Source organism: Conger conger, chromosome 7 (genome assembly GCF_963514075.1).
Source record: "Conger conger chromosome 7, fConCon1.1, whole genome shotgun sequence".
Lineage (NCBI taxonomy): Eukaryota > Metazoa > Chordata > Actinopteri > Anguilliformes > Congridae > Conger > Conger conger.
This window is the reverse complement of record NC_083766.1, coordinates 55,803,436-55,820,689: the sequence shown is the minus strand read 5'-3', so window position 1 is coordinate 55,820,689 and position 17,254 is coordinate 55,803,436. Positions and strand designations below refer to the sequence as shown.

Here is a 17,254-nt window from a genome sequence, read left to right as displayed (position 1 = left end):
TTGACCTCATGCCATCATTATTCTCGTTTGATAACGTTTCACAACGGAACAGCCAATGTTCTCTTTTTTTATTTATTATATTTCATTATTTGTGTCTATTTTACACCAGTCTGGTTAACAGGAGGGGCTAAATGCGAGGAGTTAAGTCCCCCCTTTTTTTCTTCCTTATTTACCGATAACCCGCGCAGAGATTAGCGCGTCCCGTGACTCTTTAAGTGACCTGTGTAAGCGTTTTTCCTGTTGCCACGGCGATCCTGTGATTCCAGCCCTGGATAACGTAGCCTTGCCCTTCCTCTCCCGTCTCTCGCCGGACCGAACGCTCCTCGTGCTCCTGAACGTGTGCCGGCCCGTGATTTATGGTTGTAATTATGAGCGAAAGTGCTGTTGTTGGAGGGGGTGGTGCGGGGAGTCGCATGGGAAAGATGGCCACCTTCCAGGAAGAGGACATGTATACCGGTCCCAGGGCCCCCTGGGAGATTGAGTCAAACAAAGCACAGACACACAGGTAGGCCACAAACTACAAACACTGCAATAGTGAATATTCCTGAATGTTGTCTGTAATGAAGTGTAGGCATGGAAATGTATGACTGACATGCACGCTGCTCTTGCATACAACTATAAATCTAAATCACAGTTTCCAACCATCACTGCAGTAAGCAGTTCACTAATGGTTCTGCTTTTAAAGCCCACTGGATTCAGTCAGAATTTGCCCTCATATTTTACTGACTAAATAACTGTAAACGCTTTTATTAAACACAAGCACATTTTGTTTTTCGCGAAGTTCTACAAACTCACCGAACTCTTGCACCGCAATACACAGCTGAGGACAGATATTGATCGAATCCGTACTTTTTAAATGATTGACATGGCTATTGTTTTGAAGGGGAGGGTCAGAGGTCACCGTAGGGAGAGAAGAGGAGGTGGGCCTGCTGTTCTGGCCCCACTAGTCTCCTCTGAGTGAACAGGGCCGGCCTGTGAAAGGGTAGAAAAGACATCCTCCGGCCTTTTAACCTGAAAGGAGGGGTGTGTTGTTTAGGGGCCAGGCAGGCAGAGGAAAGCAGTGGGAGAGAGAAGGCGGAAGATTATTCATCTCCTGCTGAACTACAGACTGAGGTCTGGGAACTACAATTCCCACAACACACTTCGGGAAAGTTCAAGGTTTCCACGAAACTCAAGGCGCACTTCGGCAAAGTCCGGAAACTCTCCAATACTCAAGGCGCACTTCAGAAAAAGCTAGCAACTCCACAAAACGGAAAGCACACTTCAGTAAGGGTCAGGGACTCGTTACCAAATTAATTTGAAGAGTAGTTACACACAACAAAGTTTATCATTCTGTTCATGATTCAGTCCACAAACATGGCAAAATATTAACCATCACTGGCTGCTAAACAAGAATGGAATTTACACCTGACAGAGATGGCAGTTATGACAAGCACATTTTATGGTCTCCAGGCAAACAAATTTAAACCTCATGAGGTCAGATTAAACATAACTCATCGACTCATGGGCAAGAGAGGGGAGACTTTAGAATTTGAACAATAACACGAGTAGTGAATGTGGATTAGTGAACTGAAAAATCAGGAGATCAAGTGGAAGCTAAGAAAAAATGTGGGGGCATTTGAATTATGGTGTTTACAACATTGTCCTATATCATTTCACATATTCAAACACGGATATTTAAACTTTAGTGTGTACAGTACTCCCTACCAATTCCCTGTGCCGTATGTATATATCCTCAACAAAACTCCCGACATCTCTGTGCATATGTGTGTGTGTGTGAGAGAGAGAGAGAGAGAGAGAGAGAGAGAGAGAGAGAGAGAGAGAGAGAGAGAGAGAGAGAGAGAGAGAGAGAATTATAATCTCAATTGCAGCATTGGCCACATAATACAGATGTACCACGCATGGAAGGCTCATTACCATGCAGCCAATTTTCTGGTGAGGTACAAAAACATCCTCGCAAAGTCAACAGGTGTGTGCAGTCTAAGCACAATATATTAACCGTTTCAGTGTTGCATTTCTTGAACCGTTGTTTCCCTCTGGTGAATGTCGACGCACTCAGTGAGATGTCCAAATGACTTATCGATCTCATTGTTCTAATCCATGAAAAATAATTTTCTGTAATGCGTTGTGAACATCGTAAACAACTTCCTCAAATTTGTTAGTGAACACTGCCCCCGTGTGGCCATCAGAACCATTTTATACCGAATGAATTGTGTGAAAAGTTATACTTTAAAGTTCTTACTATGTTGATTAACAATATCAATAAATATTGTAACCAAATCAGTCCGCAGGTCATTGCTGACAATAAACTGAACTAAATTATGTTGCAGGAGATCGCAATTATGATCCCAAATGCAAAATGCCAGTTAAATGAAGTCCTATCCTAAAATCCCTACATAAAATAATCTTAATGCTTGAATTAAAGCGCGTTGTTCTTAGTTGTGATGCAAATCCACCCGACAACAGTAGACCTGCCATACAGGCATTTTGACCAATCAGAAGTAAAGTTAGACTCCCCAGGCAAAACACAATTTAAGTGCAATGTTAATACTTGTTTCACAAAGACAAGTTGAGTGGTTTCGCTTCAATTAGAGAAATCGCTTAGTCGTGAACTTTCACCACTTTTCACACTTCAGTGATATGCAGTATTTTATTGAAGAGTTTTAGTAATCTTGGTTATTCAAGCTAAGTAATGCATGCTAATTTGCCCAGTACTGTACATAACTTCTACTTTGCTTACTCAGCTCACAATTTATGGACATGTTTCTGACTTTTTAATGTCTAATTTTTAGGCTCACACACAACAAAATTGACAAACAAGGCACATTTGATTTGCTTATGGCCTTGTGTTCGTTCCTGAAAATTGTCATCAGCAACAATAGTACTGTCAAACGATGGAACCTGGAGAGCTGCAGACCCACGTTGCTACACTGAAGGGTTTTTAGCTTTGTGGGAATACAAATGTAAATGTGGGTCAAGCTGTTGTAAGGCTGCATGTAATCTTGTAGAAGCAGCCTTTAGGTCTGAAGAGAAAATCTGTGTTTAAGTACACGTCGGAAATAGCCGCCGCGAATTCCGCACTCAAACAAATCCCTACCGTCCCTTTTCTTAGTTTCGTCCCTGTTCACGGAAGAAGCGCCGTTGATATAGAAGTGATGAGATGGCACATTGAGCGTTTACTGTACTTTGTATTGTTGTTAGCATCTAATCTCACTCAGGCCTGCAGAGGCATTGTAATGCATTGGTACATCATTTTTATTTTTTTGCTCTAAGCTCATTCAGACTGATTTGCAAGTGTGCTGTAAACACGGGATTACAGTCTACAGAATTTAGAGCAAGTTTTTTAAACACATGGTGAATGCCTTGAGACACATACAGTGCATTCCGAAAGTGCAGTATTTGGTGACAGTGACACATTCTTTTCACGTTGTTTTCGCTCTGTACTCCAGCAAACAAACAGTTTAAATAAAATAGTCACCATGTCGTTAAAGTGCAGACGTTTAGCTTCAATTTGAGGGTGCTTACATCCATATTGAACTGGTAAGAAGTGTAGCCGTTGTTATACATAGTCAGCCCAATTTTAGATCACAAACAAGAAAAAACGTATCACTGTCCAAATACTTACGGAGACTTTGAAAATAAATCCTTAAATCAGGGATTTAAACGCAGGTCACAATGTTGTACTTGATTGGCAGGCCGGAGTAGACAGAGAGTTTAGAAGCACTATCTGTAGGAAGGGGGTGGGGGGTGGGGGTGGGGGTGACATTATCATAAAAAAGTATTGTCCGTCCATTTATTTTCAGAACACAAATAAATAAAGAAAGAAAATTAATTTCGAAAAGCAGAATATAAAAACATATAGAGCCTGAAAGGCGAGTCGCATGTTATCATTTTTATTGCACTTAAATTAGAGGAAGGCACGTGTCACTCGGCAGAATTCAATGAGGAAACTCAGAATGACATTTCCATGACACAATCACCCTTTCAGGATTTGTAAACACTTAGAAAATAGCCATAACACCTCCTACATGAAACAAAAAATAGCAGACATGCATAAATATATTCACAAGAACAGTTTCAGCTTTTCAGGGGAAACTTCAAAATGGCTTCTGTGTTTGCCCTGGCAGTGACCATTAAATACTTTAAGGCATTGGGTTTTTTTTTGGGTTGTTTTTGGCAGATTTAGAAAACATTCAAAACAGGTGTTATACAATAAAATGTTCCGGATTGTTCATTTCCTTTCCCTAGCTAATGCTGTTCCTTTGTGGAAAAATCCCATCATCTTTTGAATCAACATTCCCCAGAACTGTCTTCATCACATTCAAGAACTGCACAGACATGCCCTTACAATCACACACACATGCACGCGCACGCGCACGCGCACGCACACACACACACACACACACACACACACACACAAACACACACACACACCTCATCATTTCAACCAGATCTCATTTTGTACAATAATTACTGACAAGAAACAGAGCAATATTTCAGGGGAAATAATAAAGGGGACATTTTCGAACTAAATCTAATTCATGTTTTAACATTTTAGTGTGTTTTCTGGGAGGAATCTTTGCATTGCAAAGATAGATTTCCTTCGAAGAAAACGGAATCACATTAAGACAAAACAAATAATTGCAAGGAAAATTGCTTTGCTTCCATTGAAAAATAATGGGATTATTTCCTCACACAAAGGAAAGACCCCGACTATCTCCCTCTCTCTCTCTCTCTCTTACACACACACACACACACACACACACACACACACCTCTGCTTACAATTAAAACATTCATGGTATTGCATAATAACCTGTACTGTGGATATGCATCACAATATGCATATATTTATCTTAAAATTACATTTAGTTCAATATAATTATTGCAGAAAAGGGTGATCCCTAGCTTTGCCTTGACATACGCGAGCAACAGTGGCTGCTTTTGTGAGGCGAAACCTTTGATATTGCATTGTTTGTGCTTTTTTTAAAAAAGAAAAAGGGCCACAGTCAAAAACAAATCACGCTTAATCAAACTCTATGACTGGGCATGCCAAAATTGTTCTTGTTTCTTTTGTTGACTTGAAATAAAGACAGTTTACTATTGTCTGCTTAATATGGGCATTTAATGAGTGTGATGATTCTAATGTTGATACCCTAACAATAGCTCAGAAAGGCAGTCAGTTGAGGAATCACATAGTTTATAGTATTTACTTGGGGCTTGTCTCTAAGGCATAAAATAAAAAAGAAATGTACAACCTGGGTTAATGACAAAATAGCAAGCGTATGGCATGTATATACTGGATGAGGACGGTCTTCAACTGCTGTGTGAATTTAAGGCCTGTAAGCCGGTGAAGCCAAATAATATAGTACCACTTAGTGGCAGACATAATACAAACACTCGAAATCGCACTTGGGGATAACAAAACTTTACAATTGCCGGAAGCTGGTCGCTCAAAACATCTGCGGTCCTCTCGGTGAACAAGGACGAAACGAAATGAGGGGGATAAAAGAAGGTTTTGCCGAATGCGTTCGCTAATAAGCGCCGGCGATGCACAGGGGCACGTCTCGGGTCTTCAAAAAAGGAAAATAAAAGAACATGATTGGGCAGCCTGTAGCATAGTGGCTATGGTACCTCACTGGGACCCGGATGGTCGGTGGTTCGATCCCTGGTGGAGCCATGATTAGATCTGCACAGCTGCTGGCCCCTTGAGCAAGGCCCTTAACCCTACAATGCTCCGGGGGGGCTTAGTCTAATCAACTGTAAGTCGCTCTGGAAAAAGGTGTCAGCTAAATAACAAATTATTATATATTTATTATGCTCTTTTTCAATCAGATGGGAGTTTTTTTGCTTGCCACAGGTTGTGTACCATGCAATGTACCATACACATACATATAAAGAAGGTCCAGATCTCAGCCAGGCACTTGAATGGGGGGCAGGGGGAGGGGGTGGGTGTTTGAGCTAGGCAGCACAGTTCTCTGTTGGAGGTCCCAAAGCCCCCCCCTCACTGGACCTCTAGGACGCTATCCTTCTGGGCGAAGCGGACCTTGTACTTGTCGAAGAGCTTGACCAGGGAGCTGATGTACATGGCGTGGTACTGGTCCACCACTTCCTGGCTGGGCTCCTCGATCTTAGGCACGGTGATGGGCTCCCCAACTGAAACACAGACATTCGAAAAGCTGTTTGAAATTGGCTTATCTAAATTATCTAAAGCGGCCAGCTCCCAGCTCGACATAGTTTAGCTGGTTGACTAGTTCAGACCAGCTCCCAGCTTGACATCGGTTGACCAGCTCAAGCTATGTTTTGAAACAGCTACCAGCTCAGACAAGCTACGAGCACTAGCTGGTTGACCAGCTCATACCCAGCTAGACCTGCTTTATGACCAGCTTGGCCATGCTGGTTGACCAGCTCATACCCAGCTCATACCCAGCTAGACCTGCTTCATGACCAGCTTGGCCATGCTGGTTGACTAGCTCATACCCAGCTCATACCCAGCTTATGAGCAGACTGACCAGCTCAATGTTCAGGTTTTATAGCAGGACAGACTGGGGCCAATCTCCCCTGGAGCAATGTGAGGTTAAGAGCATAACTCAAGGACCCAACTGATCATATTGTGTCCGCACTGGGGCTTGAACCACCGACCTTCCAGCCCAGCACCTTAGCGACAAGGCCCATTTAAAAAAAATAAATATTGAACAAAATAACAACAACAAAAAGCGTACCTGATGGTTATTCAGAGCCGGTTGATGCTTGATACTTCTAACAGATGTTAAACATTAATGTGAACTTGACCTTGGTCACTGCAAATATTTACGGTGGACAGTGTTGACTGTGTAAGCCTGCTGTGATTCAGCTCCAGGCTCTTGCTTAAAACTTAATTTTGTGAGCAGCACAATTTCTTGATATCGCCTAATATTGTTTGTTATTGTTCTAGCATGTAAATAAGACACACAGAAAAGGGGTTGTGCTTGTACATGACAGAAATTCCAGCCCTAGTTTGCTTTTCTCCCGAGTAATTAACTTAACAATCTGTGGTACTGATCAGCCAGACTATTCACACCTGACTTCCAGGTCAAGGTGGTGGTGATGGGTTTACAGTAAGGCACCAGGCCCCAGGTGAAGGTCACTCACTGACAATAGTGATGGGTTTACAGTAAGGCACCAGGGCCCAGGAAGAGGCCACTCACCGACAGTGGTGATGGGTTTACAGTAAGGCACCAGGCGCCAGGTGAAGGTTACTCACCAACAGTGGTGATGGGTTTACAGTAAGGCACCAGGCCCCAGGTGTCGTCGGAGAACAGGCCGCAGCCATGGAACAAGCAGGGCGCAAACCCAATCAGCTTCTGCAGTCTCCTCTGAGCCAGCCGCCACCACGTGCCCTCCTCGAAGATCAGCTGCTTGTAGACCTCGTTCTCCCCAAACGAATACACAGGCACCAGGTCAGCCCTGTCGGAAAACAGCGCCAAAATTAAACACTTCGCTCCAAAACCGTCAGGAGAACCACACCCCTACTGCCCCAGCAGTACTTCACACTGACCTAGGAACCAGACCTGGGTCAAATACGGAATTGTTTTGGATTCAAGTAACATTTCTATGCTTTACTGAGCTTAAGAGTGATCCCTGCCTTATGGTCCTCCTATGGCTCAGTTGCACCAGGCAAGATCAATCGAGCACAGAAAAGTATTTGAATCCGAAACAATTACATATATGACCCAGTTCTGCTAGGAACAATGGCCACACTATCTAAAGTAGGCTCTGCTACACACACTGCAGCTGCCTCTCCTGTTTTCCCAAACCCCCACATTTTGGCAAATGACCTGGTCTAGACAAACTAAGCGAATACAGAAGACGAGGACAAATAATTAGTTTGGAAAGCATTAACTCATAATCTTCTTTGACCATGGAATATTGTGTATTTCCAACAATACGCTGCCAGGCTGGCTTTGATTCATTGACAAAGGAGCCAAAGTATTGAGCATCTGCAGTCACCAACGCTTCATCTCAAAGACCTGAGCACTGGCAGCAGCTTTGCTGGGTCATCCCCTGTAACCTGAGGCTTAATAGTGCTGAGTCACCCCTCTTTAACCCTGTGGTCTGAGTCATGGTTCTGGCACACACACACACACACACACACACACACACACACACACACACACACACACACACACACACTCACTCAATTGGTGTAGAGAATGCCTACAGACACATCATAGAACGTGAAAACTCACACATATTCAGGCACACACACAGCTGAGAAGGGTTAGCCAGTGAAGAGAGTGATTGTTTGTTTGTTTGTTTGTTTGTTTGTTTGTTTGTTTGTTTGTTTTTTCGCTGCAGTCTTACCCCTGTTGCAGGGCCAGTTTCACAAATCCCTTGCGCTTCTTCAGGGTGACAGAATTCACGCCGGGAGCACAGTTCAGGGACTCTGCCGCTCCCCCAACGACAATGACCACGGCATTGCCCGTTCCGTTCCGGGACAGGATGTAGTCGATGGAGTTTCGGTTCACCGGACAGATGCCTGAGTTAACGTAGCAGTAAAGTTAGCAGCCAGCAACATTTTAAATTTTTCTCACAGTACTATGTAACTACCTACTGATATATCACTCTTCATCTGCATGGAGTCTTAACACTAATCCAACTAATCCAACATTAATAAGATCTTTTATAATGATATATTCAAAAATAATTTGCTGACAATTGGTGAATTTGCTCGTTTTCACTACAAAGGCAAGCTAATAAGCAGGGCTCAAAATGTGGGTCTTCTCTTTCTTAAATAAAGAGGCACGAGGGAATAGTTTCTGAGCTTTGATCAATACACAAACAAGCCAAATGTCAACAGGCCCATGCAGCCATAGGCAGCAGCACACGTGCAGAGGATGTCTGTGCAGCTGCACGAAGGACAAAGCTCAGAGGTCCCTGATAGAGCTTTTGTTGAGGCAGCAGTTTTGTTACTGATAGATGTTGTATCATTTTTGTCTCTAGCTAAGCAGCCCCAGAAATAGGTAATGTAGGTCTGATTGTAGAATCTGCCTGTCAGTCACTCAACATTTATGTCTGTCACGTGTACTGACTGACTGACAGGTTGGTGTGCTGGCTACCTGACTTAGTGACTTATTGCAGTGACGTAGCTCTCTGATTAATAACACCGGCTTTACTACTGAATGGCAAACAGAACGGGCTTCTGCAATGTTGGTGAAGGCACCTCCTCGGAATAGCCCAATTACCTCCTGTCCACTGAGAAATCCCCCAAACTCCGCTCACCTCCAGACATCAAATAGTCCCTCAGCACCGGCATCCGGAAGTTTCCAGCCAGGGTTGCCAGGGAGGGCCTAATTCCAGGGAATTTCTTGGAGAAGCCTGTGGCCTCCGTCCCAAAGTTACAGAAAGCCCCGAAGCACAAAATGCCATGGGGATGGTAGCCAAAGATGTAGTTCCGGCTGGGCAGCAGGTTGTGCGTCTTAATGAGCTGGGAACACAAAAGAGAAGAACCCAGTGTAGTGTGAGACCGCTTCACTGCAGAAATGTATCTACAGTGGAGAGTACTATACACAGTGCAGCCTGTAGGTATTTTGAGAGTGACACCATTTTTGTTGTTTTGACAATCTATTCTAGCACATTGGACATGAAATAAAACAATGAGTATGAGGTTAAAGTGAGTGAGAGAACCACTGCCTTAGTCCAAGTGCCTATATCCCCATTAGAAAGGGAATCCTCACAGCAACATATACAGCATAGAAGTGCTTGTCCTTCGGGTTTGTTATCAACAGCGCAAAAAAAATGTTATTGGTCCTTTCATGACCTTAAATTAATCTCTATTCATGTCATCGATAATTACAGATCTGGGCTCCTGATTTGACCAGTTTTGGAAAGAAGCCATAATGTCATCAATATTACTGGTCAAGTAGCCCTCGTTTTTCAAACATTATCAAAAGGATGGGCTACAGCCAGGTATCTGAACTGTAGATACAGGATAAATTATGCATGCTTATCACAAGCGACCTCTTTTTTTTCTTGGAACTGGTACAACGTTATCGTGGCACTGATATGCCATATCTGTGTACTCCTGCAATTACATGGCAGTCCCGTTAAACAAGGGTGTTGTTCCCTAACCTTTCTGAAAATGGCTGTTTAAATCTAACCTTAAGGCATGAGGTCACAAATATGTGAGTAGAATGTTAGCACATTAGAACATTCTAATGTGGATATGACAATCTAGTTTCAAGTTCTAGAAGACTAACTTAAAATAACATTCCATACTCTTGAAAGGGTTTATTATGATGTGTGCCTTGCGGAGTGAGGAGGGAATGTCCAGTTAGCCTGCTTAAATGCCTCGGCCAAATCGCCGGCACAAAAGTGTGGGACCTCCACCTGCCACTCAGTCGGAATTGATGATGTACGCACACAGAACATGTACTGAGCTGATGAGCTATGCACACAAGCCCCAGCAGCAAGTCAAACACGCCTGTTGTGAAACCACTTTACTGCATTAGGTGTTGAACATGAATAAAGCAGTGGGAGGGTGAAATTTTGGGGGAAATTTAGGGGTGGCACTCTAGCATTTGGGTAATGCTCTCTGGCCAGCCTGCCAACTGGCAGCTTTCCCAAAAGTTGCACAAATTCAGGAGCCACTCTGGACTTTGATTCCAAAACAAAGAAAAAACAACACAACAGTACCAAACCAGTTTGAACCAATGTGCACATGCTAACAACAGCCTAGCAAATATACACCCTGCAGTATGAAAAGCTTAGACATTGAGCTGGACTTGAACTGGTCAAACAGCTAGTGCTGGCAACTCCTCTACTAGCTGTTTCAAAACATAGCTTGAGCTGGTCAAACCATGTCCAGCTGGGAGCTGGTTTGAGCTGGTCAACTGGCTACTAACTGTTCCAAAACCTAGCTTGAGCTGTTGAGGGCAACCAGCAGCAAATCTGAGCAAATGCAAAACCAATACCCATGGCATGGCACACACCAGTTTACAGTGGCTATTTTAGCCCCTCAATGCTCACCACAAAATACGTTAGGGACTCTTTCTCTTATGACACAGCCATATATCTGATCTCAAAGGATTGCCAAAAATAAGGATCTCATCTTATCGGGCAAGTGAAGTAACCATATAACCGAACAGAGCTCAGAGCACGTACAGCTAAAGCAAATACAAAGTCCAAGCCCAGCTGACAACACACAGCTGATTTCCCCTATGTTAGTCATCGACTAATCGCTAATAGGAAAACTGACCTTTACCCTACCTAAAATAAACGATGATTATAACACGAGAAATCATTTTTGAATATTTCTGTGAAATATTTTTTAACCACAACAAAATTTTGCCACAACATAAACCAATAATGAAGACCTGGGATTCTTCATGTGTTTCACCACAGCTGAAGACACATGAAGAGTCTTGGGGGTTAAAGGAGCTGGCAGAGTGGCCTGCTTGCACTCATTCCTCCAGCTGTGTGGAAAGGCCAGTCAAAAAACAGGGACAGAGAATCTGGCCTGAAATTCACCCCGTTACCAAGAGCATGATGAGGATGAGACGGCCAAAACAGTGGCACAGCTGAGACCATCGGCAAAATAGCCAAAACATTGAAACCCACCAATCAGACGGTTTGACAGTGCCCACTTCCTGTCAGACAGAATGGGTATTTATCGGTTAGAATACAACGTGAATGTAACAACTCTTGCTCTCACAATAACTAGACGTGACTTCAGAAGACAGTGTTGGCAGATTTTGCATAGGCCCTGGGGGCGTGGTGTCAGCGATTGAGAAGTTGGGGGGCGGGCGTGGTGCGTGGAATTGAGAAACAAATATTGAAATATTCCTCTGCACTTGGCAACACTGGTTCTGACGGTTGACCCCATCCTAACTTGTTCTCAAAGTACTGTACAGCTGGCTTTGTTGCCCACACACCGCCCCACCCTCCTCCTCGGTCTGTGACAGAGTCTCCTTAGTTAAACACTGAACTCTGCTCCAAGGAGCAGGCAAAAACACTACCTCAGTGAAAGGCCTCTCTCCTATCAGCTGGACAAAGTCTACAACAGGCCCCAAAACCCCCACGCACCTCCCATAATCCTGGGCAGCTAGGTGCAAGGAACTGCATGGAACAAACAGCTAATATTGGATTCTGGCTGTGATAGAGCTATCTTTTATCTCTGTCAGACTGGGAACTGGTCCAGCAGCATAATCAATGCCTCTAATACTCTGCACCTTTGAAACGGATAAACACAACGGGCCAATCTGGTTACAATCCACTGCGTTCGTTATCCGAGCAAGCAAGATAAATCAACCAGAGAGGCACAGGCACCTGGACAAATTCTGGATGCCAAGTTACAAATGATCCAGGTCCTCACCAAGTGAAACTCACACTCTGTGCCCGTATAAGGAGGAAGTAGTGGAGTTATTCTACAAAATACACCCTTTTATTTGTGTCTCAAACTCAAATCCTGTTGGGCCGCTGTGTCTGCTGGTTTCTTAAGCGTTCCAGCACATAAGTGCTTAATTTAAGTCGCTGATTGGCTAAAGAGTCTAAACACCCTGTTTCCAGGGCTTAACCTGGCTGCTTGCTGAAAGAAAATCACAAACATCAGCAGAGACTGTGGCCCTCCAGGCCTGGAGTTTCACTGCAAGCAAGTGTGTCTTAACACGTGTTTTGGTCTTGTAATGACTTATCTAATCTTAATTCGAAAATGTTATCTTGTTTTAAATGACTGTTTCCTGAAATTGTCTTTCCCATAATCTTAAAATGAGTCATACAGCATCTTTTGTTAAATATTTTTTTCATATTTAGCAAAAAACATCATAGAAATAGGATTTAAGCTGAAGATGTATAAAATATAAGACGAAAATACTATTTTTCAGTTTTTGCAGCGTTGATGCCCCTGGTGTTAGGGATAAGCACACGTGTTTTTGGTGTGTAAAACATACTCTGATAGGGAAGTAGTCTCTGAAGTAAGTCCACACTGTCCAGTTTCTGACCCAGGAGGACCTGCGGCCTCCTGCAGAGACAGGGAGAGGATGAGAGAGGGGGTCTGGGTTAATACACGGGGAGTGCTGTCGGAATAACCATGAAGGAGAAGGTCTCTGAAAGGCGGTGTGGTGTGTGCACCCCGTCCCGTGACAGCTTGCCTTGTTTCGGGGTGTTCCAGTCGAAGATGAGCCAGGCGGTGTACATGGCGGCTATCAGCCAGCAGTCGGTGCAGAAGATGTAGACAAGGAGCAACGTGCAGGCCGCTCCTGCGGGAACCAGAGACATCAGTCAATCAATCAATCAGACAATCAATCCATCCATCAATCCATCCATCAATCAACCCATCCATCCATCTTTTCACTGTGATCAAATATTCAGCAAAAAATATTATGCATTTGTTTGTATATGGTAGTTTCAATTATCCTCCACGATCGTGTTCCATCATTTTATCCACACAAAGCATGATATATTTCATTTGAGTGCTGTAGGAATTTGGTCCTTTGTGAAGTAAAACTTGGAGACCGATATTCAGGTTAACAACAATTTATTAATATAGCAAAAATAGTCTTTAATTACAGTATGAAGCGTACCGGGTAAAAGCAAGGCAGGGCAATTAGAAAATCATATTAGAAAAGAATGAGCTTTTATGCCCCAAACCTCCTGAAGTAAAATGCAGGTACCTGTCCCTGATTGGGTGACAGGCAGAAGATTACAAATTATTTTGTATGAATATGATGTGACCAAGGAAACCAAATGGTCATTGTAGCAAAGCAGACAGTGAACCCCCTTGATCATTCAGTATGGGCTTCCTAACCCCCCTTGATCATTTAGTATGATTGAGGTGTTAGGTGACAATCCAAAAACACTGAAGCAGGAAATGTATTCTTCCCTACAGTGCAGTGAAGGGAAATTGTGCACTCCCAAAACATTGTATCTATGTGATAGATAGCACAACCTTCTTTTGTAACTTGTGGTTGAACATAATCATATGCTCTTATTCTTTATGAACATTCGTTCCATCTTTTTCTTGTGGTATTTTTCAGAATGAGAATCTCACATGTCCTATCTGTAGATGTTTTAAAGTGAACTGAACAATTTAACACAACTCTTATCTGAATGAGAGTGGGAGCTTTAACCAGGAAATGACGTGCACTGTTCTCACCACTTCTAGGAAAATGGTAGCATTGAGCCAAATCGGTTCTATTCATTAAGGGTATGAGGCATGAAGGAGCTGTTTCGAATCGCTCTGAATCAGGATCTTTGATGCCATTAAAATCAGACTCACGAAAAGTCGATGCCATTCCTAACCACCAAGCAACAATTCTCCCTGAAGACACGTTTACATCTGGGACACATTTTTCCATGGACAGAAAGGAGGGCCAATAAAACAGGGGGGAAAGTTAGGATGATTCCAAGTGGCCTGATTGAAAGGGCGCCTCAAAAATCAGAAGATATACGGTTTTCTGGGGTGGTGGGGCCCAAATGTGAGATCTTTTTGTTGGGCCCACAATCCCTGCTGGTACCCCTGAGGAGATATTTTGGAGGTAAAAGCACTGGACTCAGATTTCCCATGTCCATATACCATATTCACTATGTGTTAAAAACACTAAACTGATCCCAGATCAGCCCTCCTACTGTGAGAAGCATTGTCAATAACTGCTGATTGCTGCTCTAAGGAACTAAGGAGAGAGCAAATGACTGTTTCCGTTTATGTCTTAATTTTCCGAACAGCCCTATGTGGTTGGCTCTCTATGAATGGAGGTTCACTTGTATATTGAAAAGGAATTAAAATGCGGACATCCAAAATTTCAAAAGGTGCCAAACAGAAAATATTACATTGATTACACACACATGATTACATTGAGTCTGCACTTGGTATACTGATCCCAATATAAAAGTTTTCATGAACATCACAAAACGTTTTGAACTATATGCTCTTCTTCAATACAGATTGTAGCTTGAAACGGACTTGGAAGAGTTTTCTCTCAGGACCCCTGATTTTGTAATCAAGAGATGAGGGTGGTGTGAAATCCCAAAACGGATGGGCCCCGGGTTCAGCGCCCCTTCGCTGACGATGACTGGACGTGCCTGAGGTGGGGTCTTACCCAGCATGAGGAAGCTCATCACCCACTGCAGCACAGAGATGACCTGCAGGTGCTTCTGCACCTTGGACCGGGACAGCCATGGAGCAGAGGGCAGGTCCTGGAGGGCCGAGAGGAGGCTGGAGCCGGTGCCTGGGGGGGGGGGGGGGGGGGAATCAGGTGGGGTGGGGCAGGGGCAAGGTGGGGTGGCAACAGGGTGGGGTGAAACCAGAGTTCAAGGGTCGGGGGTGTTAAGAGCAAAACATACTTGTAGGCAGCAGCCTGTAGCATGGCTGAGTGGCTAAGGTACATGATTGAGACCCAGAAGGTTGGTGGTTCAAGTGCTGGTGTAGCCAGGATAAAAGATCCGCACAGCTGTTGGGCCCTTGAGCAAAGCCCTTAACCCCACATTGCTCCCCGCTGCTCCCAAGTAACTAGGGTGGGTCGAATTCAGAGGACAAATTACCCCACGGGGTACAATAAAGTATATCCTTCTATTGACAGAGGGAGCTTAACATTTACAATTTCATTAATATAAGTCACATGTCCTAAAGGTGGGAAACAGTGGAATCAGAGAAGATGTCATTAATTCTGGTTAACTAAGAAATAACATTTTTGGGAATAACAGAACCGTTTGTGGCACAGGAATTCAAAACTAAAACTTGTTTCTCTCACTTGAGATTTCTTTCAGAAGTGAAAGCTCAACTCACTACAACAAGCCTACAGACCTGCAAGCATGCACACGTTAAAGTTATATTAAGATGTTATGCCGTCATATCTGCTCAGTGTACAAGTTAGTGACATTTTACCACAGAAAACTAGCAACTGCTGCCTACAAGAAACAAAACTGCTGCCTACGTGCAATCCCGATGTTCCGTACGGTATTAGACAGAGTTGATAGCCTGACAAATACCGTGCGAAGTGCAAAGGACACAGATTGCACACTAATATCCCTGATCGGACGGATTCTAACATTGCATCTGTCAAATGCAACACACTCTTCTGCTGGAACTGCTTCTGGACAATCCTGCATGTATTTTCACTCAATGATTATTTGATTGTAAAAATGTGAACAAATGAATGCCAGCGCATTAATATCTTCTGTGCCCGATTCCCAGAATATTTCATGTGAATGTGAAAAAATCTATTTATTAATATAATCTACAGAGCTTTTTTTTTTTTGAGGAAGGTTCAACATATCCTTGCCATATATTTTAAATACATGGAAATATATTTGTCAAATATATTTGCAAATATATATTTTTTCATGTCTCCTTCTGTGGTAAAATATGAAAAAAAAGTATCTGAAGTAAAAAATCAGAGGGGAACATGCTGATAACATGCCAGAATGATAGCAGACGTGAAAACATTAAGATCCCATTCAGTCCTACCGCCTCGTTGAATGTGAAGGCAATTGAGTTTTAGGTCATGGTCGTTCACAGTCCACGTGACAGACATGCAGGTTAGAGTGTGCAAGCAACTTATTGATTTGGGAAAAAAAACAAGATTTCTTTCTCTGAATTTAAAGGCAGCATTTAGCATGGGTTTGCTTCCATACACAAATTTGAAAACAGACAATTATGGCTGAAAAATCTGAACAAAATGCTATGCATGCCTACTGTAATTATGACAATATAACTTCTTATAAATTATTCCAACAACCTTGCTTGAACTCTTAAAATGTCGTAAAATGTGAGGCAACATTTTGGATTCCTGATTTTAAAAAAGTTATTTGTACCCAAGCATTCGACGTTGCGAGTGCAACAGTAAATAGACAAAACACATGGAAACATAACTGTTCAATTTCTCGTTATCTGATCTAACTAAAGAGCAGGTTCTGATAGAAGACACCAAAGTAAAAACCTCAGCTATTACGTTAAATGCGTTTATGACATTTCTATTCTTCAAGCACCGGGGTCAAGCAATAGCCAGCGTAACAATTTACATTTAATTCACTGTTACAGCAACAGTGATGCATAACGCTGTTTGTGTGTTAAAGCAACTAAGACATAGCCTTATAAAAGAAAGACAGCATTGATGTCTCACCTCGCAAGACACCGGAGTAGGCTGCAAGTATTGTCTTCATATTTCTGCCGTAAAACAAACTAAATATAAAAGACGCAACTATACTTGCTACTTTGAAGTTGGGAGCATCAACAGCACCTCCGGCATGACCGCCTTCGACTACCAACAGGCAAGCTGTGA

At 43.0% G+C, this 17,254-nt stretch overlaps 1 protein-coding gene across 1 annotated transcript; it reads right to left on the bottom strand.

Annotated features, from left to right (window-relative positions):
- Positions 1 to 3,846: 3,846 nt before the first annotated feature.
- LOC133132769 (diacylglycerol O-acyltransferase 2-like) lies at positions 3,847 to 17,254 on the bottom strand. Its single transcript, XM_061248472.1, has 8 exons — positions 17,096 to 17,254; positions 15,074 to 15,202; positions 13,127 to 13,234; positions 12,926 to 12,996; positions 9,261 to 9,465; positions 8,343 to 8,517; positions 7,243 to 7,445; positions 3,847 to 6,155 (listed from the first exon to the last, which is right to left on the bottom strand). The coding sequence occupies exons 1-8, from the start codon at positions 17,133 to 17,135 to the stop codon at positions 6,004 to 6,006; spliced, it is 1,083 nt and encodes a 360-aa protein (XP_061104456.1). The 5' UTR covers positions 17,136 to 17,254; the 3' UTR covers positions 3,847 to 6,003.